This window comes from Myotis yumanensis, unplaced genomic scaffold, assembly GCF_028538775.1.
Source record: "Myotis yumanensis isolate MYYU_CA2020_CCGP unplaced genomic scaffold, mMyoYum1.0.hap1 SCAF_23, whole genome shotgun sequence".
In the NCBI taxonomy this organism is placed as follows: Eukaryota; Metazoa; Chordata; class Mammalia; order Chiroptera; family Vespertilionidae; genus Myotis; species Myotis yumanensis.
Genome location: NW_027223774.1, coordinates 9,987,779 through 10,014,980, shown reverse-complemented (window position 1 = coordinate 10,014,980; position 27,202 = coordinate 9,987,779). Strand labels below are relative to the sequence as shown.

General features: G+C 57.6%; 1 protein-coding gene across 1 annotated transcript in view; it reads left to right on the top strand.

Annotated features, from left to right (window-relative positions):
• The first annotated feature begins 1,747 nt into the window (after positions 1-1,747).
• Positions 1,748-27,202, top strand: part of SULT2B1 (sulfotransferase family 2B member 1) — a 33,962-nt gene continuing 8,507 nt past the window's right edge. Inside the window, exons 1-3 of the mRNA XM_070401649.1 lie at positions 1,748-1,976; positions 22,728-22,867; positions 26,299-26,507. Of these exons, the coding sequence (XP_070257750.1) occupies positions 1,906-1,976; positions 22,728-22,867; positions 26,299-26,507 (420 nt within the window). The 5' untranslated portion in view covers positions 1,748-1,905. The remainder of the gene's footprint in view (positions 1,977-22,727; positions 22,868-26,298; positions 26,508-27,202) is intronic.

The window sequence follows — 27,202 nt, the reverse complement described above, 5'->3', positions numbered from 1 at the left end:
CAGACATCAAAACAACAACGAGCCCTGGCCGGTGTGGCTCAGTGGATAGAGCGTCGGCCTGCCAACTGAAGGGTCCCGGGTTCGATTCCGGTCAAGGGCACATGCCCGGGTTTCAGACTCGATCCCCAGTGGGAGGCGTGCAGGAGGTAACTGATCCATGATTTTCTCTCATCGTGGATGTTTCTGTCTCTCTCTCCCTCTTCCTTCCTCTCTGAAATCAATAAAAATATATTTTAAAAAAAATAAAACAACAACGAGGCTCACACACTCTTCTTCGCCTCCAAAAAGAAGTCGTTGTTGGTGGGGAGATTGGTCTCGGCGACCGACTCCAGGTCTCGGAGGGCGGGGAGGCCAGCGGTGGGGTAGCCGGGTGTGGGGGGGGCAGGTAGAGCGGAGAGGCCACTGGCTTTACTGAGCCCGCCCGCCACCTGAGAAGTGTTTCATCCGGTCCTCACAGCAGCCCAGTGACACAGGCAACTCTCACAGTTGGGGAAACTGAGGCACAGGAGGCGAGGGGGTGGGTTCCAGGCGCCACAGCTGGGAGGTGCTGGGGCCGGGAGTCCAACCAGGCGCTGTGACCGTCACGCTCCCACGCGAGTCCCGAGCGTCTCTGTGCCTCGGTGTCTCTCACGGTCTCTGACCCTCTTGTCTCTCCGTGTCTCTGTCTCTCCTTTGTTCTCTGTGTCTCCCTCGGTCTCCGACCCTCTTGTCTCTCTGTCTCTCTGTGTCTCTGTCTCTCCTTTGTTCTCTGTGCCTCTCTCGGTCTCTGACCCTCTTGTCTCTTTGTCTCTCTGTGCCTCTGTCTCTCCTTTGTTCTCTGTGTCTCCCTCGGTCTCTGACCCGCTCTCTGTGCCTTTGTCACTGTTTCTGCCTCTGACCCTCTGTGAATTCCTGCCTCTCTGTGTGTCTCGGTCTCTGCCTGGGTCTCTCTGTCTCTCGCCGTCTCTGCCCCTCCGTGTCTCTCCCCATCTGTGCTGCGGAGGCCAGGCTGCGGCTCCCTCTGGCTCCCACTCTGTTTGCAGCTTCCGTCTGGCGGTGCCCAGCCGGGTCCCAGCGCTTAGCAAAGTGTTTCACAGACAGGAGGCGCTCAGTCAACATTTCTTTCTTTTTTTTTATTATTGTTTTTTAAAAATATATATTTTATTGATTTTTTACAGAGAGGAAGGGAGAGGGATAGAGAGTTAGAAACATCCACGAGAAAGAAACATCGATCAGCTGCCTCCTGCACACCCCCCACTGGGGATGTGCCCGCAACCCAGGTACATGCCCTTGACCCGAATCGAACCTGGGACCCTTCAGTCCGCAGGCCGACTCTCTATCCACTGAGCCAAACCGGCCAGGGCTCAGTCAATATTTCTTGAGTGAATAAAGGAACGAATGAACGAGAGAATGAATGAGTGAGTGAGTGAATGAGTGAGTGAATGAATGAGTGAATGAATGAGTGAGTGAGTGAATGAATGAGTGAGTGAGTGAGTGAATGAATGAGTGAGTGAATGAATGAATGAATGAATGAAGTCTCTGAGACGGGATTAGCTGCTTGGCCAGATGAGCAGACACAGGCTGCAGGGGGCACAGGCGAGCCCGGAGCAGCAGCACGGAGGCCCCAGCGCGGGGCGACGCTGCACCCCTGGACTCTGCCCCACGCGCTCCCGGCCGCCGGGCCGGCCCGCCACCCCTCCTCCCCACTCTCGGGGAAGGGAGGCTCCCTCCCGGCCTCTCCCCGCGGTCGGAGGCGTGGGTAGCAGCTGGGAGAACCGGCTGGGAGCTGCCCCTCCCCTTGGGCGCGGAGGTAGGCACCTGGCGGCTTCCCCCGGTGGCAGACGCCGCCGCCGCACACACCGGTCCGCGCCGCGCCGCGCCGTCTGCTCCCTGCTCGTCCTCCCCTCCCCGCCCGCGCCCGGCGCCATGGACGGGCCCGCCGAGCCCCGGACCTCGGGCCTGTGGGGCACCTACGAGAACAACATCTCGGAAATCGGGTGAGGACCCCCCCCCCCCCCCCGTCCCCCGCGCGCCCCCGGAGGTGGCCCGAGCGGAGAGCCAGGGGCCTCGGGCCAAGCCCGTCCGGCCTCCTGCAGCCTCAGCCCCGGGACTCGGCTGGACGGCGGCGGCCTCGGCCGCTCGGGGTGCCGGCGCTGGTGCCGCCCCGAGGGAGTGGGGGACCCGGGCCGCCCCGGCGGGGATGCGGGGCGCGCGTCCCTCGTGGGGCTGAGCTCTCCGTTTGCCGAGGGGCCCCCGGAGTTGGATCGGGCGCGCGCGCGCGGCGAGCGGAGGGTTGGGGCGCAGTAGTTGCTCACGAAACAGAGAACCTGTTGTACCCTCTCTTCCCTGGACGCCCCAGCAAGCCCTCGAGTCGGGGTGCCCTTCCTCCCAGCAGCTCAGAAGGCACCCCGGCTCCGTCTGGGGTGATGGGAGCGCAGAGGTGGGTGTGGCCGGGATGGAGCCGAGTCCCAGAGCCGAGTCCCAGAGCCGAGGCTGTGTGTCCCCGGGGAGCCCGGCCCCCCACACCTCACCGGGGAGGTTGGGACTGAGCACTCCCCGCCGCTGGGGCCTGACTCCTTCGTCCCTGGGGAGGGGCAGACACTGTGAGAGGCCCCCGCGTTCCCGACAGGGAAACTGAGGCTCAGAGGGGCTCAGCCCCGTCGGTCTGCCCCCAGAGTCTGTGGTTTCTTGTGTCCTCAGCAGCCTGGGGGGCACCCCCTCCCTGTGGCTCCATTTCTCAGCTGAGCCAGCGGAGGCTCAGAGAGGGCCGGCAGCCGGCCCAGGGTCACACAGCAAGCTGCTGACATGGTCTCCAGCTCCCAGGCCAGGGTCTCCCCCCTCAGGGAACACTGCATCGGGCCCCCCGCTCCCCTCCCTCACCCACAAGCTGGGCAGAGAGGCCTCCCCGGTGCCCCAGATTCCAGAGATGGGAGCAGCTGGGTTGTTCTAATTGCTGTGTGACCCGGGCAGGCCTCATGGTGTCTCTGGGCCTCCCAGGCTGGGGGAGGCCAGCGGGCTGGTCCCAGCTCTGCTTGAGGGAGGTCCGGGCGTTCCCTTCTCCGGGCCCCGCGGGTTCTGCAGGTTCTCCTGGGCTCCCACCTCTAGGGAGGTTTCAGCCTCAGTTTCCTCATCTGAGAAATGGGCATAAATAACCTTCGCCTGTAAGACACGTCTGGACCGGACTGTCTGCGCCCCCTGGGTGCTGCTCCGGGGGCTTCCAACTTTCTTTTCCACGAGCTTCTGGAATCCCCTGGACCCGGAGGGAGGGAGGGAGGCCTCTCCTGAGAGCCTGTAACATCCCTTCTGGGGGCTCGTCCCAGACCCCTCCGCACACCACATCCCCACTGAACTCCGCGGCTTCCCAGAGTGGCTCCTCCTCCAGGGTCGCCATCTCCGGGGTGGGCCCCGGCGGTCACCAGGGTAACCCCCACGCACGGTCCTTGCCCCATCCTCCCTCTGCCTCCCACAGCCTGGCCCTGCCCAACCCCACTCCCCTCCAACCTGACTCTCTCCATTCCCGTGGCCCCAGCTCAGGCCTCCTCTTAGCCCCGGGAGCCTCGCCCTGGCCTTCCGCCTCCAGTCCTTCCTAGAGCTGCCCTTCCTCTGCTCCCAGTCCTAAAGCGACTCCTAGCCCTGGCACTCCGGCCTCCCAGCTCAGTCACCTCCCTTGACTTCGAATTTCCTGGCCACACCTCACCATTCCCTGCCCCAGGGCCTTTGCATATTCTGTTCCCTCTGCAGGGATCCCCCCCCCCACACACACAGACACAAGTCTCTTCTAATCTCCACATCTCCCCCGGCCATCCCCAGCTCCAGCCCCTTCCATGGCTCCCCAGCGCCCAGGGCGATGGTTTCCAAACATTTTTAAGATGCGGAGACCTATGGCCAAGAGGAATCTTGCTCCCAGACAGAACCACATCCATCCCAGAGATCAAGACAGAGCTGCCCTCGTTTCAATGGGGGGAGCGGGCCTAGGCTCCCACCACCGGCTTCTCCTGTGGCTTCGCCCCTCTGCTCCCACAGCCCTTGCCCCCCTCGCTAATGGGGCCCCATCTGGCTGCCCCCCCACCACCACGCCCCCGCCAGGCCTGGGTCACCCACTTTGGGCCGTGGCCCCTGAAGTTTCTATTGCCTGGGAGGACCTCGCTCCTTCCCGCGGTTAAGTTTCGCTCGCCCTTTAAGACTCGGCCACCACGGGCAGGTCCTGGTCATGCTTGTCGTCTCCAACCTGTCCCCGCGGCACCGGGGAGGGCCAGCGTGGGGACCTCGCGGTCCCCGGCTCGGGGGGTGGCGGTGACGGCTCTGGGAATGACATCAGGGAATGAATGGAGGCGCCGGGCACCCTCTGAGCTGGAGCTCGCTGGGTGGCGAGTCAGGATGTGAAGATGGTGAGGAGGGGCAGGGTTCACAGGGGGCGGGGGTGGGGGCGGACCGAGGGGCGAAGCTGCTCTTGGGGGAAGGTGAGCGGCTGTGGGTCCGAGCGGACCCCCCGGGCAGTGGCATGAGCGACTCCATGTCCAAGTCCCCGTCTCCCCCAAGGAGAGAAGCTAAGCCATGTTGTTCGGGGTTACGGGCCTCTGATAAAACCAGCCCCCCCGAAACCAAGCGACGGACAAGGATTTAATTCGGGGCAGGGGTTGCGGGGAGAGGCCCAGGGGACAAGGGGGAGCCCAGGGACACCAGCAAGACTCGGGGCTCAGAATGTTCTAGTTCATGGGCTTGTTACCAATTCCACTTGGTGAATCGTATGGGTTCCATGTACCTTGTACGCACGCGGCAGACTGAAAAGGAATAATAAAGGCAAAAATAAGTATTTTAAGCGGAAATGTTAGAAGCGGGAGGTAGGCAGGGCACAGATGGTTAGGGATGATTGGCAGGTTCCGTGGCCAATGGGGGGGACGAAGCCAGGGACAGTAATCCAGAGAGAACTATTTTTAAATATTTGTGTTGATTTTTAGAGAGAGAGAGGGCGAGGGAGAGGGAGAGAGAAACATCCATGATGAGAGAGTGTCATTGATCGGCTGCTTCCTGCACGCCCCCTACTGGGGATCGAGCCCGCAACCCAGGCATGTGCCCCGACCGGAACTGAACAGGCAACCTTTCCGTGCTCGGGACGACGCCCGATCCACTGAGCCACACCAGCCGGGGCCCTAAAGAACCTGTTAAGTCCTCCCTGCGCTCAGCGCTTTCCCATCTGACCTCATTCAACCCTCACAACAGCCGTGGGAGACCGACTGTGACCGCCCATTCGTGACAGAGAAAACCGAGGCCCAGAGAGGTTGAGTGACTGGCCCGGGGTCACACAGCCTCCGAGCAGGGTGGAGCCGGATTCCCACCGAGGCGGGCTGACTGGACAGGACGGGCAGGTGTGAGAGGAATGAGAGGGTGAGCAAGACGAGGGAGGGGCAGCATCCGGGAGGCAGCCCCTGCCCAGGTAGGGAGGCTGAATGGGTTGTCCGAGAGCTCCCCCATTTGCTGGGAATCCGGAGCCCTGGGCTGTGCCTTGACCAGCCCCTTCCGGACAGGGTCGAGGCCAGAAGCAGCCAAGCCGGCGTTTGAACCTCTGCTGCTCCTCCCCGCCCCCACCCCCCCCCACCCCCGCCGCCCCCCACCCTTTGATCTTGGAGTCCACGTGCAGGCCCTTCCAGATCTTGGCCTCTTTATGGCTGAAGTCATCAGCCCTGGTTTTACAACCCCAGTCCCTCCCTCCTGGCCCGCTCCCCCCCCCCCCCCCCCCCCCCCCCCCAGCCAGAGCCACTCCAATGGCTTTATGGCCACAGAGCTGCTTTTTCCGAGGGGAAGGCGGCGCTAGTAAAAGGTTGTAAGCAATCAATAAATAGTAAGACCTTGGCCCCCGGGGGGGAATTCCGGCCGGCAGAGGGGTGCCGGGGGGGGGGGGGGGGGGGCGCCACTAGTAATGAAGGCGCTTTGGTGAGAATTAGAAAAAGATGGAAAAAAAGAAAAGGATGCTCACAGCCCCCTTCCCCTCGCCCCCTCCCCTCTGCAAGGGACGGAGAGTGGAGGGAAGGCGGGATTTGGTTCCTGCCTGCTCTCTGGGGGCCGGAGGGGGGAGGGTACGGGGGGGGGGGGCGTGCTTAGGGACAGGGACCTGGGAACAGCCAGGACCCACTTGGAAAGAACTGAGCAGCCCAGTATGCCGAAGGGAGCCAGGTTCTGGGGCAGGGACCGGAGCCCATCAGGGGCATCGAAGGCCAAGGCAAGGAGGGAGCCCCGGTCCTGAGGGGGGAGGGGGTTAGGGGGGCAGCGAGGCCTGGCTCAGGGAGGAGGTGCAGAGAGGGGGGAGGGGAGGCCAGCGGCTGGGCTTGCAGGTGGAGTTGGGCCCAGGCTGGGACCGGAGCCAGGACCCAAGGACAGCTCCCCGGCAGGCAGGCGACCCTGAGTTCAAGTCCCACCCATGCGGCTCACTCGCTGGGGCCGGCCGGGCACCGAGGCTCTCGGACTGTGGATCTGTGAAGTGGGCGCGGCGGGTGATGCCTGGGGCAGGGCCCGACGGGCCCTCTGCTGAGTCAGGGTTTGCGCGGCTGTCCTTCCTCCTTCTCTAATTCCCATGACTCCTCTCCGGCCAGGAACTCGGGGTGCTGGGCAGGGCGGGGTCGGGGTGAAGATTGATAATAATTGGGACCTTCCCGGGCGGTTGCCGGGACCCGGCCCTCCCTGGGAGGCAGCCGGCGTCAGCCCGTTGTACAGATGGGAAAACTGAGGCCCAGGGAGACACGGCACCTCTGAGATTTGCTCCAGAAACGTCACGGTTAACCCCTCGCCAGAGAAAAGGGATCAGACAGCGGCCTCGGAGAGGCTGTCGGAGCCAGGCCGAGAGGCGCTGTGAGAGTTTAAGAAGCTGTGTTACGTCCTCTCACGGCGGGGCACCGAGGGGGGGTTATGTTCTGTTACGTGGGGACTGGGTCAGGCTGCACCAGCCTGGGAGCGGCCGAACAGAACATCCTTGGAAGATAGCGGGATGTCGGGGTGGGGTGGGGGGCGCACCACTCGGTCAGGCAGAGGGCGCGCCCGAGTTGCCTGGGGAGTGTATCGTCCCGTCTGCAGGCGCAGGCCATTTGCTTCAAGCAGTGGAAAAACACTTAGAGCAATGCATCGCAGAAAACACGGCCTGCCCTGGCCGGTTTGGCTCAGTGGATAGAGCGTCGGCCTGTGGACTCAAGGGTCCTGGGTTCGATTCCCGTCAAGGGCACATGCCCGGGTTGTGGCTCAATCCCCAGTAGCGGGCATGCAGGAGGCAGCTGATCAATGATTCTCTCTCATTGATGTTTCTCTCTCTCTCTCCCTCTCCCTTCCTCTCTGAAATTAATTAAATATGTATATATATATACAGCTCTAGCTGGTTTGGCTCAGTGGATAGAGTGTTGGCCTGCGGACTGAAGGGTCCCGGGTTCGATTCCGGTCAAGGACACATGCCTGGGTTTCGGGTTTGATCCCCAGTAGGGGGCATGTAGGAGGCAGCCGATCAATGATTCTCTCTCATCATTGATGTTTCTCTCTCCCTCCCTCTCCCTCCCTCTCTGAAATCAATACAAATATATTTTTAAAAACATTAAAAAAAGAAAACATAGCCAAACAGGAGAGGCCAGGGGTCGAGCATCCTAACGGCCACAACCTTCACCAGGCGGCCTGTCACCCCATATGGGATCAACGTGTCTGTGGTCTGTCTGTCTGTTGGTCCACCCTCCAGACCAACGCTCTCCCATAGATGCGTAACATGAGCCCCGGAGGTAAACATTATCTCGCAGACACACACACACACACACAAACACACACACACACACCGTAAAAGAAAGCAGGTGAAATTAATTTTAATTCTATATTTTATTTAACCTGCAATATCTGAGATAGTGCCATGAATCATGTCACCCACAGCCAACATTATCAAGGAGGTATTTTTTTTTAAATATATATTTTATTGATTTTTTACAGAGAGGAAGGGAGAGAGATAGAGAGTTAGAAACATCGATGAGAGAGAAACACCGATCAGCTGCCTCCTGCACACCCCCTACTGGGGATGTGCCCGCAACCAGGGTACATGCCCTTGACCGGAATCGAACCTGGGACCTTTCAGTCCACAGGCCGACGCTTTATCCACTGAGCCAAACCCGTTTCAGCTCAAGGAGGTATCTTACATTCTCCTCTGCGTGCTGAGTGATGGCATGTTCGCAGATGGCCGCTAACTCCCACCAGAAAGGCTTGGTCTGTATTCACACCTCATCACCCGGGCGCCTCCAGGGCGGCCTCTCGGCCTGAGTGATTCCAATCCTGCCCGAAAAGTTTCCCAACCATTGACTTGCCTGCCAGGGTTGCAGGAGTCATTGAATTATTCCGTATTCAATAATCACTAAATACCATTTAAAAAGTGGAGCTCACCAGCCGGGCCGGTGTGGCTCAGTGGTTGAGCGTCGCCCCATGAACCAGGAGGTCACTGCTCGATTCCCAGTCAGGGCCCACGCCCGGGTTTCAGGCTCGATCCCCAGTAGGGGGCGTGCAGGAGGCGGCCGATCCATGATTCTCTCACATCATGGATGTTTCTCTCTCTCTCTCCCTCTCCCTTCCTCTCTGAAATCAATAAAAACATATTTTTAAAAGGAAGAAGAAGGGAAAAAAAAGGTGGCGAGGTCACCAGTCGCACCAGCCACATTTCAAAGGCTCGGTAGCCACATGTGGCCGGGGACGCAGAACGGATATTTCCATCATCGGGAAAAGTCCGATGGAGGATGGGGCCAGGCCGTGAGTGCACCAAGGGCAGGGAGAGGCACGTAGTAGGAGCTTAATAAATGTCTGCTGGCTGGGGGGTGGGGGCGGGGGGGCGGCGGGGGAGAGCTTAGAGAGAAAGGAAAGGTTGAGAAGAGCCTTCAGGCTAAAGGCAGCAGCCTCAGAGGCCCAGTCTGGCGAGCAGCGGAGCGGGCAGCGTGTCGGGAACAGGTAGAACTTGGCCTTGAGAACCGAATGACACGGGCTGCGCTGGCGTGGAGACCTGGACAGGTGGGGCCACACGCGGGCACATGGGGTGCAGTGCGTCTGCTGGGCTGTGAGGGCCAGAGCCAGGGACCCAGTCACGGAACCCCGAGGATTTGCAGGGAGTGAGTCCTTTCTTTAGCTGGGTTTTTTCTCCATCGTTATCACCATCATCATCAAAGTGACATATATCAACTGTGGTTTTTTAAAATCATTTAAAAGTTTGCATAGCTCTTGGGGAGGATGGGGAAGGGGGGGAATGACCCAATCAGACCTGAGAATCTACCTGAAGGGGTGCTAATCCAAACCCCGTGACCCCCACTTTGAGGCTACTTATTGGCCCAAGAGAAATGAGAGCGTAGGTTCCGCACACAGACCGGGAGGGCCCTGGCTGGTGTGGCTCAGTGGATAGAGCGTCGGCCTGCGGACTGAAGGGTCCCAGGTTCGATTCCGGGCAAGGGCACATGCCCGGGTTGTGGGCTCGATCCCCAGTAGGGGGCGTGCAGGAGGCAGCCGATGGATGGTTCTCTCTCATCATTGATGCTTCTATCTCTCTCCCTCTCCCTTCCTCTCTGAAATCAATAAAAATATATATAAAAAAAAATAAAAAGATGAGGAGGGTCACGGCGGCTTTCCGCAGAACAGCTTGACCTGGAAGCGGCTCGGGAGGGAGACACTGAGACACTGAGATTTGCGTGGCTGGTGGAGTCCTCGGCCATAAAAAGGAACAAAGTCTGACACACCCGCAAACACACACACGCATGAATGTCAGCACGTCACGCTGAGCACAGGGAGCCCAGAGGCACAGAGGAGATTCTGTGAGAGGCAGCCGCAGCCAGCTGGGCGCGTGCCGGGCCGCTCAGGGCAGCTCAGGGCAGCGGTAGCCGCCGGGGCGGGTGCGGACGGAGCCCTGCCGGGTGCCGGAGGCCCTGTGTGCGGAGAGGGGGTGGGTGGCACGGGGGGCACCACGCGTTGGTCAAAATCCACTCAAGCCCGGCCGGTGTGGAAGATTTGTGCGCTTCCTCAGGGGGAAAAGAATTGTTTTAAATACATTTTTATTGATTTCAGAGAGGAAGGGAGAGGGAGAGGGAGAGATAGAAACATCAGTGACGAGAGGGAATCATCGATCGGCTGCCTCCTGCACGCCCCCCCCCCCCCCGCCCCCCTGGGGATGGAGCTGCCACCCGGGCACGTGCCCTGATTGGGAATCGAACAGCGACCTCCTGGTTCATAGGTTGGGGCTCGACCACTGAGCCACGCCGACGGGCGGGAAAAAAGAATGGAAGTGGGGTGTCGTGCAGCTGGTTTTAAACAGAACGGGATGGCTGGTGACCGGAAAGATTGTCCTGCTGCTGATCGAGTTAGCGACTGAGAACTAGGCCAGGCGCCCGGGAAGGTGTAACCTGTGGCCTCCCTATTGTTCTGTTGCTGGGAAGGTGGAGGAGAGGCCCTGCCCCTGCCCTCCCTGGGCAGCCGCCCCGCCTCTTCCTTCCTCTCTTCTCCCCCGTCTCCCCCAACCCCCCGCCCCCCCAAACTCTAAGCTGCGAGGGCCCTTCTTTGGCCTCTGGGTCTTGTTTCCTGAGCAAACGCAGCCCAGCTGGCTCACTTCTAGGACCTCTGTAACTTCCTAAATAAACTTTCCTTATGAAAAAAAAAAAAAAAGAATAGCCCTAGCGGGTTTGGCTCAGTGGATAGAGCGTCAGCCTGTGGACTGAAGGGTCCCAGGTTCCAGGCTCAATGCCCAGGTTGCGGGCTCAATTCCCAGTAGGGGGCCTGCATGCAGGAGGCAGCCAATCAGTGACTCTCTCTCATCACTGATGTTTCTCTCTCTCTCTTGCTCTCCCTTCCTCTCTGAAGTCAATAAGAATACATATTTTTAAAACTAATAAAACAAAAATAAATAAATAAAATTAAAAAAGCATAAAGCCGGGTAGGTGTGGCTCAGTGGTTGAGCATCAACCTATGAGCCAGGAAGTCACGGTTCGATTCCCGGTCAGGGCACAGGCCCCGGGTTGCCGGCTCAGTCTGTTTCTATCTCTCTCTCCCTCTCTGAAATCAATTAAAAAAAATACTAATTATTAGAAGACTAATAATAAAAATAAATGTTGATAAAAGAAGGAAGGGGAGAGCGGGGGGAGGGGCCTCTGCCCCCTCCACTGGGAATGTTTGCTGTGTTTTTACAAACACTCAAAACTGGCAGCATTGGGCCCCCCCAGGCTGGCAGGGAAGTGTTGGTGGAGACCATAAACTTATGAACAAACCCAGATGATAGTAAGTATATTTTAATTAATACATAATTTATTAATAAACCCAGGTGATCAATAGATGTAGAAATAGGCTCCAAGAATTTATTCTCCTATTAGATTTTGTGAAGAAGGGGAAAAAAAAAAAAGAGGAACACACATGAGCTGTATGAAGACAGTTGAGCAGCTGTAACAAACATCCCCCACCTCCCACTTCTGGAGCTTCACAAGCTCACGGCAGGCTCACACCCCAGGCCCATCCCCGGAGTAACCACTTGTAGTGTGCGTGTCTGCCAGAAATTTCTCTTTGTGTGTGTCTTGTCTTCACTTATTATCATTATCTTTTTAATCCTCACCCGAGGACATGCTCATTGATTTGAGAGAGAGAGAGAGAGAGAGAGAGAGAGGTGAGAGAGAAACATTGATTGGCTGACTTCCATACGAGCCCTGACGGGGAATTCAACCTGAAATCTAGGCATGTGCTGTGACTGGGAATCAACCCCACAACTGTTTCGTGTAGGGCAGCGGTTCTCAACCTGTGGGCCGCGACCCCTTTGGCGGTCTAACGACCCTTTCACAGGGGTCGCCGAAGCCCATCCTGCAGATCAGATGTTTACATGACGATGCAAAACAGTAGCCACATTACAGTGATGAAGTAGCAACGAAAATAATTCTATGGTTGGGTCACAACATGAGGAACTGTATTGAAAGGGCCAGAAGGTTGAGAACCACTGGTGTATGGGGTGATGCTCTGACCAACTGAGCCCCCCCCCCCACCCCCCGGCCAGGGCACCCATCGGTACTGCTCACTGGTGCTGCATTTCAGGGTCCATTGCAGACACGATTAGAGCGTTTCCCCCCGAAACGTTCCAGGCTGCATGTCGTTAAATGGACCCCAATACGTGCTGACGGGTTTTTCTTGGAATAGATGGTGCTCATGTACCACATACGGCACAAATCTGCAAGCGCCCGGTTTGAGAAATGTGTGTGCCTCCCGAACCCCTAGCAGGACAGAAACACCTCCCTCTGAAACAGCCGGATCCCCACGTTGGCGGCCGATCCAGTCTCCCTGCGGCTCAGGTTCCTCTTGCAGACAATGTCGTCGTTAACGCCCTGGTGTAGATTTCACTGGGCATTTCCTCAGGGCGCCTCTCTGCACCCCGAGTTTCTGGGGTCACGGTCTTGTGTGCCTCCAAAAATTATACTAACGCGCTGCCTGCCTGCCGGGTGCTGGCTCTCGGAGGTGGGGCAGAGTCGAGGCGGGATTTCTGCTGCCGTTAGGGGAGACCGATGTGAAGAAGGTCGTGACCTTGGCCGGGTGGCTCGGTTGGTTGGGCGTCGCCCTGTGCACCCAAAGGTCAGGACACGTGCCAGGTTGACCTTTCTCCCTCATGTTCGTGGTTCTCTCCGTCTCCCTTACTCTCTCTCTCAAAAATCTATTCTTTAAAAAAAAAAATTTTTTTTAATCCTTAAAGAAGATAATAGGCCCTGGCCAGGTAGCTCAGGTGGTTAGACCATCGTCCTGATACCCCAAGGCTGTGGGTTTGATCCCCGGTCAGGGCACCTACAAGAAGCAACCAGTGAATGTGTAAACAAGTGGAGCAACAAGTCTCTCTCTCTCTCTCTCTCTCTCTCTCTCTCGCTTTCTCTCTCTCTGTAAAATCAATAAATAAAAAGCTCAAAAAAAGAGAGAAGGCAATAGACAAAGAAAATAATTACTATTGCCCTGGCTGGTTTGGCTCAGTGGATAGAGCGTCATGAAGGGTCCCGGGTTCGATTCCTGTCAAGGGCACATGCCCGGGGTTGCAGGCTCGATCCCCAGTAGGGGGCGTGCAGGAGGCAGCCGATCAATGATTCTCTCTCATCATTGATGTTTCTCTCTCTCTCTCTCTCCCTCTCCCTTCCTCTCTGAAATCAATAAAAACGTATTTTAGAAAAAGAAAATAATTACTCAGCATTAAAAGGGCTGAGAAGGAAGCCGGCAGGAGGCTGGGGTCGATGGGTGACAGGCGCATGGAGGGGTGTCCCCGGCTTTGTGGGGGGTGGCCCGAGTAGCAAGTGCTGTCAGGTGATCTCCCCACACGGTTCCTCCAATTGCTCTCCCACCGGCATCCAGACGCCGGCATCCATGTGGGAGCTGCTGGCACCTGCGCCCTGGCCGAGGCGTGAGTCATTCTGCCTGGGCCACGCTCCCCGGAGCGAGGAGAGAGGCGAGCGGGCGCCCCTAACCCTCACCCTAACCGCTGAGAAAGTCAGGGGCCCCACCGGCCTTCTCGGAAGGGTGGGCCTCACACAGGAAGAGAGGGGGGCAGTTCCGGCCCCACACAGACCGCAGGCGCCCAGGCGCCCACCCGCTCACCTTCTTTACACGCACGGCTCCTTCTCTCACCTCCTGCAGGGCTGCTCAAGTGTCCCCTCCCCAGAGGGCCCTCCCACCCCATCACCTAAACCGCACCCCCACCCCAGACACCTCCTCTCCCTCCCACGCCAGCAGACCTTCGTTTTCCCCATCACCATCTGCTCGATATCCTACTCCACTGTGTGTTCATCTCATGGTTCCTTCTAACACAGTGGTTCTCAACCTTCCTCATGCCGCGACCCTTTCATACAGCTCCTTGTGTGGTGGTGACCCCCAACCGTAAAATTATTTCCGTTGCTACTTCATCACTGTCATGTTGCCACTGTGATGAATCGTCATGTAAATATCTGATCTGCAGGATGTATCTAGGCGACCCCTGTGAGAGGGTCGTTCGATCCCCCAAAGGGGTCGCAACCCACAGGTTGAGAACCGCTGTTCTAACAGAAACTGCAGGAGGGGTTTTCGTCAGTTTCCCTCCTGGTTGTGTCCCCCGGGCACCCGGTACATAGTAGCTGCTCAATAAATACTTGTGGGCTGAATGGAAGCATTTGCCCCATCTCATGTTTAAAAAAAAAAAAAAAAAGTGCAAAGCTCCTGGGGATGGGGAGTTCTCTCTTTGGACATCAGACTGGGCGGCCCCCAGACAAGAGGTCCCGGTTACCCTCCTGCCGCTGCTCGTTCTTCGAATGAGACCAGAGAGGGCTTGAGCGCGGCCTCGGGTCACACAGCCAAGCCCAGGCAGGCTGTGACGCAGCCAGGAGTTGCGTCTCTGCACATCCCTGGGTAGCCAAGCGGCACTGGCCAACTGAATGTTTGACTATGATCCTGGCTAGTGGGCCTTAAGCATTTGTATGGGGAACCGATATAGGGTTGAGCCTCGGACTGACCTGCTGGCAAAGTCACAAACAAGTCCCAGCTGAGAGGGCTCAGTCCTCTTAGCATAATCAGGCTTGACCTTACAACACTCCCCGGATCTTACCTGGGAAGCTAATGGGCTGAGGGAAGTGCAGGGAGTGTAACCATGGTCAAAACAGGTGAAACTCACAAGAACTGTGTAACTATGGTAACCACTGCCTTGTTTACCTCTGACTATAAAAGGTCGGTGCGGCCTGAGCACGGGTGGAAGTCCTTCCTCCTGAGTTGGACTTACCCGCCTGGTCCCCCTATATCCCCAAATTATCTCTTGTCTTTTCTCTTTCATTTGTGTGCGGCTCCTCTTCCAGATGCTGAACCCTGAGCCACGCGGGACGTGGAGGAAACATTTACGACACATTTGTAGGATGAGGTTCTTTTGAAAAATCACACAGTAAAATTGATTTGTGTGTGTGTGTGTGTGTGTGTGTGTGTGTGTGTGTGTGGCGGTGTATAGTTCTATGGATTTTAACACACGTGTAGGTGTGTGTAACCATCGCCACAAGCAGGACACAGAACTTTTTCACCATCCCTTTATAGCCCTGTCCTTCCCATCCCCAATTGCCCTTCCCCACCCCACACAGCTACGCATCTATTCTCTGTCCACATAGTTATGTCTTTTTGAAAATGTCATTGAATTCGTTTCCTACGGCTGTGGACATAAGTGACCACAGAGTGGCTTCAAACTACACAAATTCACTCTCCTCCACTTGAGGCCTGCATTCCTCCTGCAGGCTCTGGGGGGGGCATCTGTTTCCGGGTCTTTTCCAGCGGGGAGAGGCCGCCTGCATCCCTTGGCTCCTGGCCCCATCCTCCATCCTTAAAGCCACAGCGTAGCATCTTCCGATCTCTCTCCCCTCTGACCCCCACTTCCTCCCGTTATTACACCTTCTCTCCGCGGTTCCTTCGAACCCCTGTGATTCCATTACAGGCCCCCCCTGGCCATCTCCCCATCTCAACATCCTCCTTCACATAAACATCGCAGCTGCCGCATCCCTTCTCCTGTGTGGGTGGAGCATCTTCCAGTTTCCGGGACTGGGGCGTGGACATCCTGGGGGCCATTCTTCGGCTCACCATATATAATAGCCATATATATTTTTTTTAATATATTTTATCGATTTTTTACAGAGAGGAAGGGAGAGGGATAGAGAGTTTGAAACATCAATGAGAGAGAAACATCGATCAGCTGCCTCCTGCACACCCCCTACTGGGGATGTGCCCACAACCAAGGTACATGCCCTTGACCGGAAATCGAACCCGGGACCCTTCAGTCCGCAGGCCGACGCTCTATCCGCTGAGCCAGACCGGTTAGGGCATATAACAGCCAAATTGATGGGGCGATAGGCTGTGACCTTCTGAATCTGGCTTCGCCCACTTAAAGCGCAGCGCCTTTGAGCCTCATCCGAGTGGCGGTGGGTGTCCGTGTGGTGTATTTCTTGTCCTTGCCAAGGAGGCTCGCGCGTGTGCGCACTGCTGTTTACCCGCTCACCTGATGAAGGATACTGGGGCTGTTCTCAGTTGCCGTCGATTATAAGTCTCGTGCCTTTAAACATGCGAGTAGTTGCCTGAGGTCAAACCCCTGCCTTCCTGACCCCTCGACCTTCTAGCCCCCCCGGAGCCCCTGGCCAGAAGGAGCACCCCGGGGGAACCACGTGGAGGAGCCCAGAGGCACGCCCCCACGGCACCAGGTGGGTAGCGGTGCCACCTGCCCGGGTTCGGATCCCAGCTCTGTCCTCTGCAGCTGTGTGACCGCAGCCCAGTGACGGCTCCTCTCTGTGCTCAGATTGTCTCATTTGGGACAGAGAAGGGCCAGCCCACCGGCCCCCTCGGGCTGCTGAGGAAATAGATGACTTAAGGCACAAGGTGGATTAAGCCACGTGCTGTCCCAGGGAGTGCTCCTCCTGTTATTTTTATCTTTTCAACAAATATTGACACACCCTCTGTGTATGCCAGGGTCTTGGATATTGGCAATCAAGACAGACCCCCCCTCCTCACCCCCTCACCCCCCAAAAAATATCTCTGGCTTCATGGACTTTATATGCAAGTGAAGAAAGGCAAACACTCGATGTAATATGTAAACCAGAGGTGACAGGTGGCTTGGGAAAGCAAGCAGGGGGTGGGGGTGGGGAGCAAGCAGGGGGCAGGGGGGGGAGGGGGGTTCCATTGTCAACAGGGCGACAGGGGAGGCCTCAGTGACAAGTGGGGATGTTGGAGCAAAGACCTGTGAGGATGCCCGTCACAGGCCTGAATGGAAGACAGCACAGGCAGTGCAAAGGCCCTGAGGCAGGACTCCGCCTGGAGAGTGGCAGCCAGGAGGTCCGTGTGGCTGGAGCTGAGTAAGCAGGGGCGGGGGTGGTGGGGAGGGGAGGTTAAAGGCAGGAGGAGGGCTTTGAGCAGAGGAGGGACTGAAGCTGACTTGGGTTCTGGCAGCCCCCTGGCAGCAGCGGGGCGAGAACTGACCGTGGGGGCAGCATGGAGGGAGGGCGATCAGTAAGGAGACGACAGCCACAGCCCAGGAGAGAGGCAACGGCAGCTTTCAACCCTCACCAAGTTCCCTCCAGGGAGGCCTCCCTGTCCTTCTCCAGATGAGGACACTGAGGCCCAGAGAGGTTAGGCTATGTCTTCAAGGTCACACAGCTGGCTGGTAGCAGAGCCGGGGTTCCGATCCACGTCTGTGCGGCTTCAGCCTGTCTTCTTTCCCTACTGGGCGGGCAGGGCCGTCTCTGGAGTGGGTGACTGAGCCCCGGCCGCCAGGGGACCTGAGCCGGGACCGGTTTACTTACTGCCCACCCGCTCTGTGCCAGGCACGGGGGGGGGGGGGGGGGGGAGACACTGAATGAGACAGACACTGTGTCCTAGAGGCAGAGGGAGCTGTGGCGGCTCAAGGACAGCTGTGTACTGAGGCATCCTTTGAAGACTGCTGTGTGGCCTCGGGGAAATGTATTAACTTCTCTGGGCTCCATTTCTTCAGGCACAAAGTGCTGCTCCCAATACCCACCTCCTGGGGTTCTGGGAGGAGCCTGATAATGCATGTCCTTGGCATAGAATTTCCATAAAGGTGGCTCCCCTACCCCCGCCTCCCCTGCTGGGGCCAGAGGGGAGTCAGACAGGGTCTGAGGCCCGAGGAGGCCATAAGAGTGGGCAGGCCCGGCCGATGCAGGGCCTTGAGTTCCGAGCTGTGGCCATGCAGCAGGGAGAGAATGGAGGCCAGGAGACGAGGGAGGAGGCTGGGTTGAGGGTCCAGGGTGCAAGGAGAGCCTGGAGCTGGACTGGGGCAGCGGGGCCGGAGAGGGAGGGCCAGGGCCGGGCGGACTCTGGATTGGGAGGCAGGAGGGTGGACGCGCTGGGCCATTCTCAGAGTCTCAGGTCCTGGGGTCCCCTGAGCAGGGGCGGCCGGGCATCTGCTAGGAGGCTCAGTGGGTGCCTGCCGGTGGCTCTTCACATGGCCCTCCCCGCCCGCCGCAGGCCTCTGGCCGGCTCAGGTGTCCTCCTCATTCCTCTGCTCCGATCAAGCGGCAGCGGTGCGCCAGGCCCCGGACGCGGTGTGGGAACCACACAGCTCGCGACCCCGGGAGGATGGTCACCTGGGCCAGATGGGAGGTCCGAGGTGGGAGTGAAGGCGCACAGCACCCGTGTTTAGGACACACCGTGCGATTCGGCCCAGCAGGAGTCCGGGCGGGCCTCCCTGGTGCACAAGCCTAGAGGGTGGTAGGGAAGTGGGGGGGCATTTCTGGCAGGAGGAGCAGCAGGTGCAAAGGCCCGGAGGTGGGAATCGTGCTCAGTACATGGCGGGAGGTGGGGGGGCTTTAGCTGGAGTGTGGGGTCCAAGGAGGGGCCGGGACAGAAACCGTCTAGAGGACTGAGGTTCAAACCCCGTCTCAGCTTAGTGCTTGCTGTGTGGCCTTGGCCTCGTCGCTCCCCTCCCTGCACCCCCATGTTCTCACCCGTGGCGTCATCACATACAAGGAGATTGGGTCTCTCCCCCGTTCGCCTCGTGTTTAGTGAATATTGATGCTCAGTTATTTGTCGAGCGGCTGGTTGTTCTGCGCTCCGAGGGCACAGGTGTGTGGACGCTGCTGGCCTGGAAGGAGGTCAGGCTTTGGGGGTCTCTGAGGGCCCCACGGAGGGCTCTAAAGTGCCCGGGACAGAGAACCAGGGAGGCGGGTGGAGGACAAGTGACTTTCCTTCACTTGTTTCCTGCTAAAGCCCTTCATGCATTCACAAATTCACTCATTCACTTACACACTCATTCATTCATTCATCACACATTCATTCACTCACCACACATTCATTCTTTCACTTACACACTCATTCATCACACATTCATTCATTCATCACATACTCATTCATTCATTCATCACACACTCATTCATTCATTCATTCACTTACACATTCATTCATCACACATTCATTCATTCATTCACTCACACAAATTCATTCATTCATTCATCACACTCATTCATTCATTCATTACACACTCATTCATTCAGCCACATAATGATTGCGCACAGGCCATGTCCCAGCACCTGGTTTGGAGATGGTAACGGCTCGTTTAAGCATTCAGTGAAGACCCAGGCGCCCCTGAAGGGCACCGGATCTTTTCCTCGCTGGCATCTCGGTGTCCCTCTCCTGTAAGCTGGGGAGGACATTTTCCCGAGGAGCTGTCTGCCTGGAGACCGAAGACTGAGCGGACCCTGGCGGCCAACCACGGCGTCGGCTTCCTCGGCATTTGTCAGGAGCCCGGCGCTTCGCGTTTTTATTCCTTTTAACCCTCAGGTAGGATTAGATCCCCGAGGTAGAAAGCGCCTTCTCCTCGTGTGACCGACGAGGAGACTGAGGCTCAAAGAAGTGTGAGCTGTTGCCAGAGGCCCCGGCACTTAAACTGTTAATCTGCCTGGTAACCGATGACCTCACAGCTCCCATCTGCGGGGCGAAATCTGCCTGGCAACCGGTGACATCACTAAGACTACCGTCCAGGCTCAACCTATGGGGTGCCTGATAGCGTCACCGAACAATAAAGTCATTATGATGCGATGAGGGCCTACTAAGTGCCAGACGCCACGCCGTGCTAAGCAGCCCCTCCTCTGGGTTCACCCAGTGTCCAGTGTCACCTCTGTCTTGAGTATAACAATAACGTTAGCCCAGATTTATTGCTGCAGACCACGAGCCAATCATTTTTACGGCTATTGACACATGAAACCCTCCCACTATTTCTACTGTTAAAAATTAACAAGCATTTATATTGTGCTTACTCCGTGCCAGGCACAGTTCTAAGCACTTTTTTCCCGGAGGTAATGGTTATTATTATCCCCATTTTATGGAGGAAGAAACTGAGGCACAGAGAGGGTGAGCGACTTGCCCACAACCACACAGCTGCTGGGGCATAGACTTCAAAGCCACGTATGCTGGCTCCAGGGTTTATACCATTGACCAAGACACAGTGCTGCTCCTCTATCCCCGTGTTACCGTTAAGGAAACTGAGGCACAGAGCGACGCCAGCCAGGCTCCGAGCACGCACGTGACATCCAGCTCCAGAACAGTACTCTTACTCACGCCTGTACCGCTTTGGTTACAAAGGGCCTGCAAAGTCCCCACCCCAGCCCTCCCTCCCTGCTCCCTGGGGCACAGCCCCAGCCAGGGACAAGGGGGCCTGCACCAGCAGACCACAGAGCACAGGCCAGCTTCCCCTCTGGGAACCCCGGCTGGCCGGGCGGAGCCTCACCAGGCTTCCCGAGCCCTCCTGGGACCCTAGGCAGAGGACGCAGTTCTCTAGCTTTGTCCTTCTGCTCCAACCTGACCCCCGCCCCCCGCCGCCCCATCCCACAGAGCTCCGCAGCTGGGGCAGGAGGCCTTCAGGAAAGACACTGGAGCTTGCTGGGCAAGTCGCAGCCCTCGGTGGCCTCAGTCTGCTCATCTGTCAACTGGGCAGACAAGGAGGAACTAACAGAAAAGGCCTCTGCAAGCCACTGGGTTTTCAACCTCACTGGGCGCAACCCCTTGCTTCCTTTTTGTTAAAAGCAGTTGTTTTCACGGGAAGAGTATTTTGTTTCCCTTTAATGCTTCATTCATTCATTCATTCATTCAGTGAGTGTTTCATTAAAGTAAAACGCACATGAGTGCCGTGCGACGGCTCGATGAATTTTGCAAAGTGGGCGCAACATATAACCAGCCCCCGTCTGCCTCCACCCACAGTCACCCCGTCCTCCAAGGGTCACCACCCCCCGCCTTCTAACACCATAGGCCACTTTCTCTGGCTTGGAACTTCCCACAGTTGGACAGATGCCTGGATGCTCTTGTGTCCCTCATTTTTCATTCAACGTTATGTTTCAAGGTTTTTTGTTTGTTTGTTTGTTTAATATATTTTTATTGATTTCAGAGAGGAAGGCAGAGGGAGAGAGAGATAGAAACATCCATGATGAGAGAGAATCATTGATCGTCTGCCTCCTGCACGCCCCCTACTTGGGATTGAGCCCTCAACCCGGGCATGTGCCCTTGACCGGGAATCGAACCGTGACCTCCTGGGTCATAGGTTGATGCTCAACCACTGAGCCAGACTGGCCGGGCTGTTTGTTTTTTTTTTATTGATTTTTAGAGAGAGGGGAAAGGACAGGGATATATAGAGAGAGAAACATCGATGTGAGAGAGAAAGATTGATCAGTTGCCTCCCATATGCACCAACTGGGTATCAAACCCAAAACCCAGGCATGCGCCCTGACCAGGAATCGAACCTGCAACCGTTTGGTGCACGGGATGATGCTCCTACCAACTGAGCCACACTGGCCGCGGCATGTTTCTGGGCTTTTATCTGTGTGGCTGAACTCCAACCCTCCTTATATAACAGAAGAGTTGAAACATTCTCTTCCATAACTTGAAATAAAATCCACAGATGATATAACCTACTTACAACACCCCCCCCCCCAGTTCAGTGTATTCTATCTCTCTCTCCCTCTCCCTTCCTCTCTAAAATCAATTTAAAAAATTTAAAAAAACAAAAACAAAAAAGAACCAATACAGGTGACAAGACCGTTAGGTAGAGGGACTGGCCATTGAGAATGTGAAAAGACTAAACTACAGCAACTTGCTTCCTTTGGAAAGCTGACCAACACTCCACACAGCCCGGGCCCGTAACACGCCAGCTTCCGGTTGGCACGCTGCCACCCTGCGCCGCCTCCGCCGTGGATTCCGGTGCCCGGAGCCCTGGAACGCGTGACACCGCAATCCCAGGGCCCGCGCCCGGCAGGCTCGCTGCAACTGCACAGACGTGGCTGTGAATTTATCAGCCCCCACGGGCGCCCAGCGAAGTGTGTCCCCAAACCCTGGTCCCTCTCCCACACCACACACAGGAGGGGACGGGGGGGGGGGGGGCGGGGAGGCAGCAGAGGAAGCAGGGAGCTCTTACACCATCTCCCTTTGGGCAGTTTCACTCCCTGGTTTGAGAGGGCAGCTCGATGAGGGACCCGGCCGGTGTGGCTCAGTGGTTGAGCATTGACCTATGAACCAGGAGGTCACGGTTCGATTCCCGGTCAGGGCACCTGCCCGGGTTGTGAGCTCGATCCCCAGTGGGGGGCGTGCAGGAGGCAGCCGGTCAATGATTCTGTCCTCACTGATGTTTCTGTCTTCCTCTCCTTCCTCTCCGAAACCAATAAAAATATAGTTTTCTTTTTTTTTTTTTTTTTTAATACTGTTTCAGCTTCTCAGTGGCTGGACACGTGGGCTGGCAGGAGGGCTCTGCCACGCAGGGGCCTGGCTGACTTCTTGGGCCTCAGCTTCCCGTTGGGGGAAGCGGTGGTGCCCTAGCATCTGCCTTGGGCAGTGGGGGGAAGAGTCGGTGTCCCGAAAGCACTTAGCTCCGCTTTGCACGCGGGAGGTGCTCCACCTCCGCCAGCTGTGTGGCTTCGGGCAAGTCACTCACCCTCTCTGTGCCCCGCTTTCTTCACCCTTAAAAAGAGCATAATAATCATTGTCACCTCGCAGGGTGGTTGCGGGGTTTCTGTCCCCCATTGGCACCGGGCAGATGCCAAAACGAGGCGCCAAGAAAGCTCCTCCCCAAGGTCCCACCCGGAGGGGGTGCCCCTCACCCCCCCTCACTCCCCCCCCCCCCCGCCCTCACTCTGCCTCAGAGAGTCTGCTTTCTGCCCCCAGGGACCTCAGCGGTGAAGCTGGACACGGGCAGGCCCTGGGCCCTGCACCCTCCCGGCGACCTCTGACCTCCCCTGCTCCCCGTTCTCACGGTGTCTCCCCCCCTCCTGCAGCCAGAAGCTGTCGGGCGAATACTTCCGGTACAAAGGCATCCCCTTCCCCGTGGGCATCTACTCCCCCGAGAGCATCAGCATCACGGAGAACGCGGAGGTGCAGGACGACGACATCTTCATAGTCACCTACCCCAAATCAGGTACCTGCGGGGGGGGGGGGGGGGGGGGATGGGAAGGGCACCCAGGACAAGGGGCTGTTCCTAACGGGTGGCCTGGGCCTTGGTCCTGGCGGGTCCTGCCCCCCAGGAGCACCCCTCTCCCAGGTCCCTCTCCCGCCCCAGGTCAGCGCTCAAGTCCCCAGGGAGCCTCCCCTGACCTCCGTGGCTAAAACAACATCCCCCCACCCTTGCTCGTCCTGGCTGGTGTGGCTCAGTGGGTAGAGCGTTGGCCTGTGAACTGAAGGGTCCCGGGTTCGATTCCAGTCAAGGGCACACGCCCAGGTTGCAGGCTCGATCCCCAGCAGGGGGCGTGCAGGAGGCAGCCGTTTAATGATTCTCTCTCATCATGGATGTTTCTATCTCTCTCTCCCTCTCCCTTCCTCTCTGGAATCAATAATAATATATTTACAAAAAATAAAAATAAATAAAAGAGCGCCCCCCTCCTGTCCCTCTCCACCCCCTTAACCACCCCATCCTCTACCCCAGGGAATGCTGCCAGCAGCTGCATATTTTATCGTGATTTGTCCTCAGGTTTCCCACTAGAATCTGAGCTCCATGTGGGCAAATGTTTTCGTTTGTCTTGTTCACGGCTGTGTCCTCTGAGCCTGAAACAGGGCTGGGCACATCCTAAGTATTCAATGCATATTTGTTGAAGAAAGGGAGGGAGGGAGGGGGAGGGGGGAGAAGATGGGAGGGAGGGAGGAGCGAGGCTTTGCGGTGCCTTCACTCAAAGTCCTTTGGGGAGGTTTTAGTGAGAGCGACAAACTTCAGCATTTTCTTCTCTAAAATGACGGGTTGGCACCTCTTTTTTCCAAAATATTTGTGAAATTTTTCAAAATATGACATTCACCCCTTCGGCGTGGAGCTCTCCGAGGGCTGTTTTGGGGAGCAGCTTTGAGATACAATTCACACCATCCACTCGCCCATTTTAAAACATTTTCATTGATTTCAGAGAGGAAGGGAGAGGGAGAGAGAGAGAAACATCAGTGATGAGAGAGAATCATCGATCGGCCGCCTCCTGCACGCCCCCCACTGGGGATCGAGCCCGCAACCCAGGCATGGGCCCTGACCGACCGGGAATCGAACCGTGACCCCCTGGTTCATAGGTCGAAGCTCAACCGCTGAGCCATGCGGGCCGGGCCGATTCACCCGTTTTAAAGTGCAATTCTATGCTGCTAGGTATTCACAGCTGGGCACCCATCACCACCGTCAACTTTAGAACATTCCCATCCCCCAACAGGAACCAGTACCCCCCAGCCATCACCTCCCAGCCCCACATTCCTGCCCCCAGGCCCCGGCGATCATTAATCCGCTTCTGTCCCGGTTCGCCTGCTCTGGAAATTTCAAATCATCGGAATCGGACACCGCGTGGCCTCTGACCGCTTCTCTCACTCAGCGTCCCGGTGGCCTGGTCCGTCTTCACCACCTTCCAATCCTTTGCCTTTAGCACAATGTAAGCTTTTTTTTAAAAAAAAAAATGTTTTTATTGATTCCAGAGAGGAAGGGAGAGGGAGAGAGAGAGAGAGAAACATCAATGATGAGAGAGAACCATTGATTTGCACGCCCCCTACTGGGGGATTGAACCCGCAACCCGGGCATGTGCTCTTGACCGGAATCGAACCCGGGACCCTTCAATCTGCAGGCCGACGCTCTGTCCACTGAGCCAAGCCGGCTGGGCCCACAGTGTGAACTGTATGCACGACCCCCCTTCTCGCACACACATCACGTGCACGTGAACACACTTGCACACGCGTGTTTTTTTTATTATGGAGAATAAACTCCAAGGTAACGAATAGCTTGGTCGAAGGGCTGTGCATTGGCAATGGTAGTGGATACGACCAGGGTCCCTCCGTCCACCCGGTGGCAACCTGTCCCCCAAGCAGCAGGCTGTGCCAGAGGCACTGGGTGGTGATGCTGGCACACACAGTGAGTGACTTAACGCCACCGAACTGTCCGCTTCAAACGGGTGCAGTGGGCAGTTTCACGTTCCGTATGTTGTACCACAAAGAAAGCATTCTTCCCTGGCAACAGGGGGTGACACTGCCAAGGGGGGAAGGCAACCGTGACCCCCTGGTTCATAGGTCGATGCTCAACCACTGAGCCACACCAGCCGGGCCGATTCACCCGTCTTAAAGTGCAATTCTGTGGCTGCCGGGTATTCACAGCTGGGCACCCATCACCACCGTCAATTTTAGAACATTTCCATCACCCCAACAGGAAGCGGTACCCACTGAACCATGCCAGCCGGGCGTGGCGGGGCGGGGGGCAGTGAGTGTCCCCGGGTCCCTGGCAGCGCAGGCCTCTGTCCATCACGCAGCCCCGGAGAGGAGCCTATGAAAGAACCCATCCTCTGTCTGCAGGGTTCCTCCAGCGCCCTCTACTGACGGCGCTTGGCATTGCGCCGGCCGGCAAAGGAGAAATGTTTGCGGGGCGGGCGGGGGAGGGGGGGGCGTCCAGCCCCAGCATCTCAGCATCTCAGCATCTCAGCATCTCAGCATCTCAGCACAGGGCAACCGAGAGAGGATCTGGAGCCGAGAGGCAGGGCCCGGAGAACAGGCCCAGGGTCCCTGTTAGAAGCCCAGGCAACATAACACTAACGAGAGGCGGTTGCTAGCAGCAGCATCAGCATCAGCATCACCACTTCTGGTCTGACTTGCCTGTGGTCTCCCAGAATCCACGCCTGTGAACTGGATCACTGATGAGGCCCCTTCCTCCTACATGGCATCTGTGCCCCCCCCCAAAATCTGGGGGCGACTCCCAAGAAGGGGCAGTGGAAAGAGCTGAGATTTTTTTAAGTCGACGCCTGGATTCAATTCCAGCTCCCCGCCCCCCACCCCCCCATGTATTAGCCCTAATACATAAGCCCCAGAACCTGAGAAGCGGGGCCCAATAGATGTTTATTTCTCGTCCTACAGGGAGGGAAGTGTGTGTATGTGTGTGGGGGGGAGGGGGGATGGTGTAATCCAGTGGCCTGGCTCCTTGGGGGGGGGGAGCGGGGGGGGGGGTGGTGGAGAGTCAGTCACGTGGGAGGTTTTTATGGGCCAGGCCTGGAACCGGCCGCACGTCACTGCCACCTGCATGTCCTTGGCCACAGCTCAGTCACGTGGGCCCGCCCAGCTGCAGGAACCACGCCGTCCCTGCAGGAAAACGAATCGGGGTTGGACGGAGGGCTAGCCAGGCTCCGCCACGCGCCCGCCGCTTCCCGGCTTCGCCACCTGGGCCGGCGACCTTATTTCTCTGAGCTGTTTCCTGCTCTGAAAATAGAGACAACCAACTCCACCTCGTCCCCCGCCGGTTGTGAGGAAACCCGTAGCCATGTGTGCAGTAGAGGGAGCCAGGGCCGGGCCCCATCGCCTCCCCCCTCTTCGCCTGTCCCCACCTCCGATTCATTTGCCCCCCGTTGCTCCCGCCAGGCACCAACTGGATGATCGAGATCCTCAGCTTAATCGTCAAGGACGGGGACCCCTCCTGGATCCGCTCGGTGCCCATCTGGAAGCGGGCGCCCTGGTGTGAGACCATCATGGGGGCCTTCAGCCTCTCGGACCAGTCCAGCCCCCGCCTCATGAGCTCCCACCTCCCCATCCAGCTCTTCACAAAGGCCTTCTTCAACTCCAAGGCCAAGGTGCGGGCGGAGGGAGAGGAGGGGGGGGGCGGAGAGGGCATAGCTAACCGCTGAGGTTGGCACATAGTTAAGTGAGCACCTACTACGTCCTGGCCCTGACCTAGAACAGCAGTAAAAAAAAATAAATAAATAAATGCGAGTCCACATTCTAAAGGCGGACAGGCAGCGAACAGATGGGCTGGAAAAGGAAAATCTTGAATAGGTTCAAGATGGAAAAATTCACAGCCGCGGAGCCGAGGGTGAGGGTTAGAGGTAGGGTGGGGGTTGCGGTTATAGGTGGTCTAGGGTGTTTGCAGTGAGAATGTCCCTTTTGAGTAAAGACCTGGGGGGTGAAGGAAGAAGGCAGGGGGGTGTCTGGGGGAAGAAGGCCCCAGGCAGGGGAGTGGGGGGGCGGGGAGGAGTCGGTGCAAAGGCCCTCTGGTGAGTGTGATGTGTCTGAAGACCAGCAAGAAGGCCTGTGTGGCCGGAACCAGGTGAGCGAGGGGGAGAGGAGTGGAAATGAGGTCAGGGAGGTAACCGGGCCAAAACCGCGCAGGGCCGCCTTGGCTGTGGCTTATGGTGAGCGAGACAGGGGCGGGCCGGGGAGGCTGAGCCAGCCCAGCCGGGGACCGACCTCGGTGCTCACCGGCGCCCTCTGGCGGCGAGGTGAGGAACTTCCCGCCGCGAAGGCGGCAGGAGCTGGGAGGAGGCGAGAG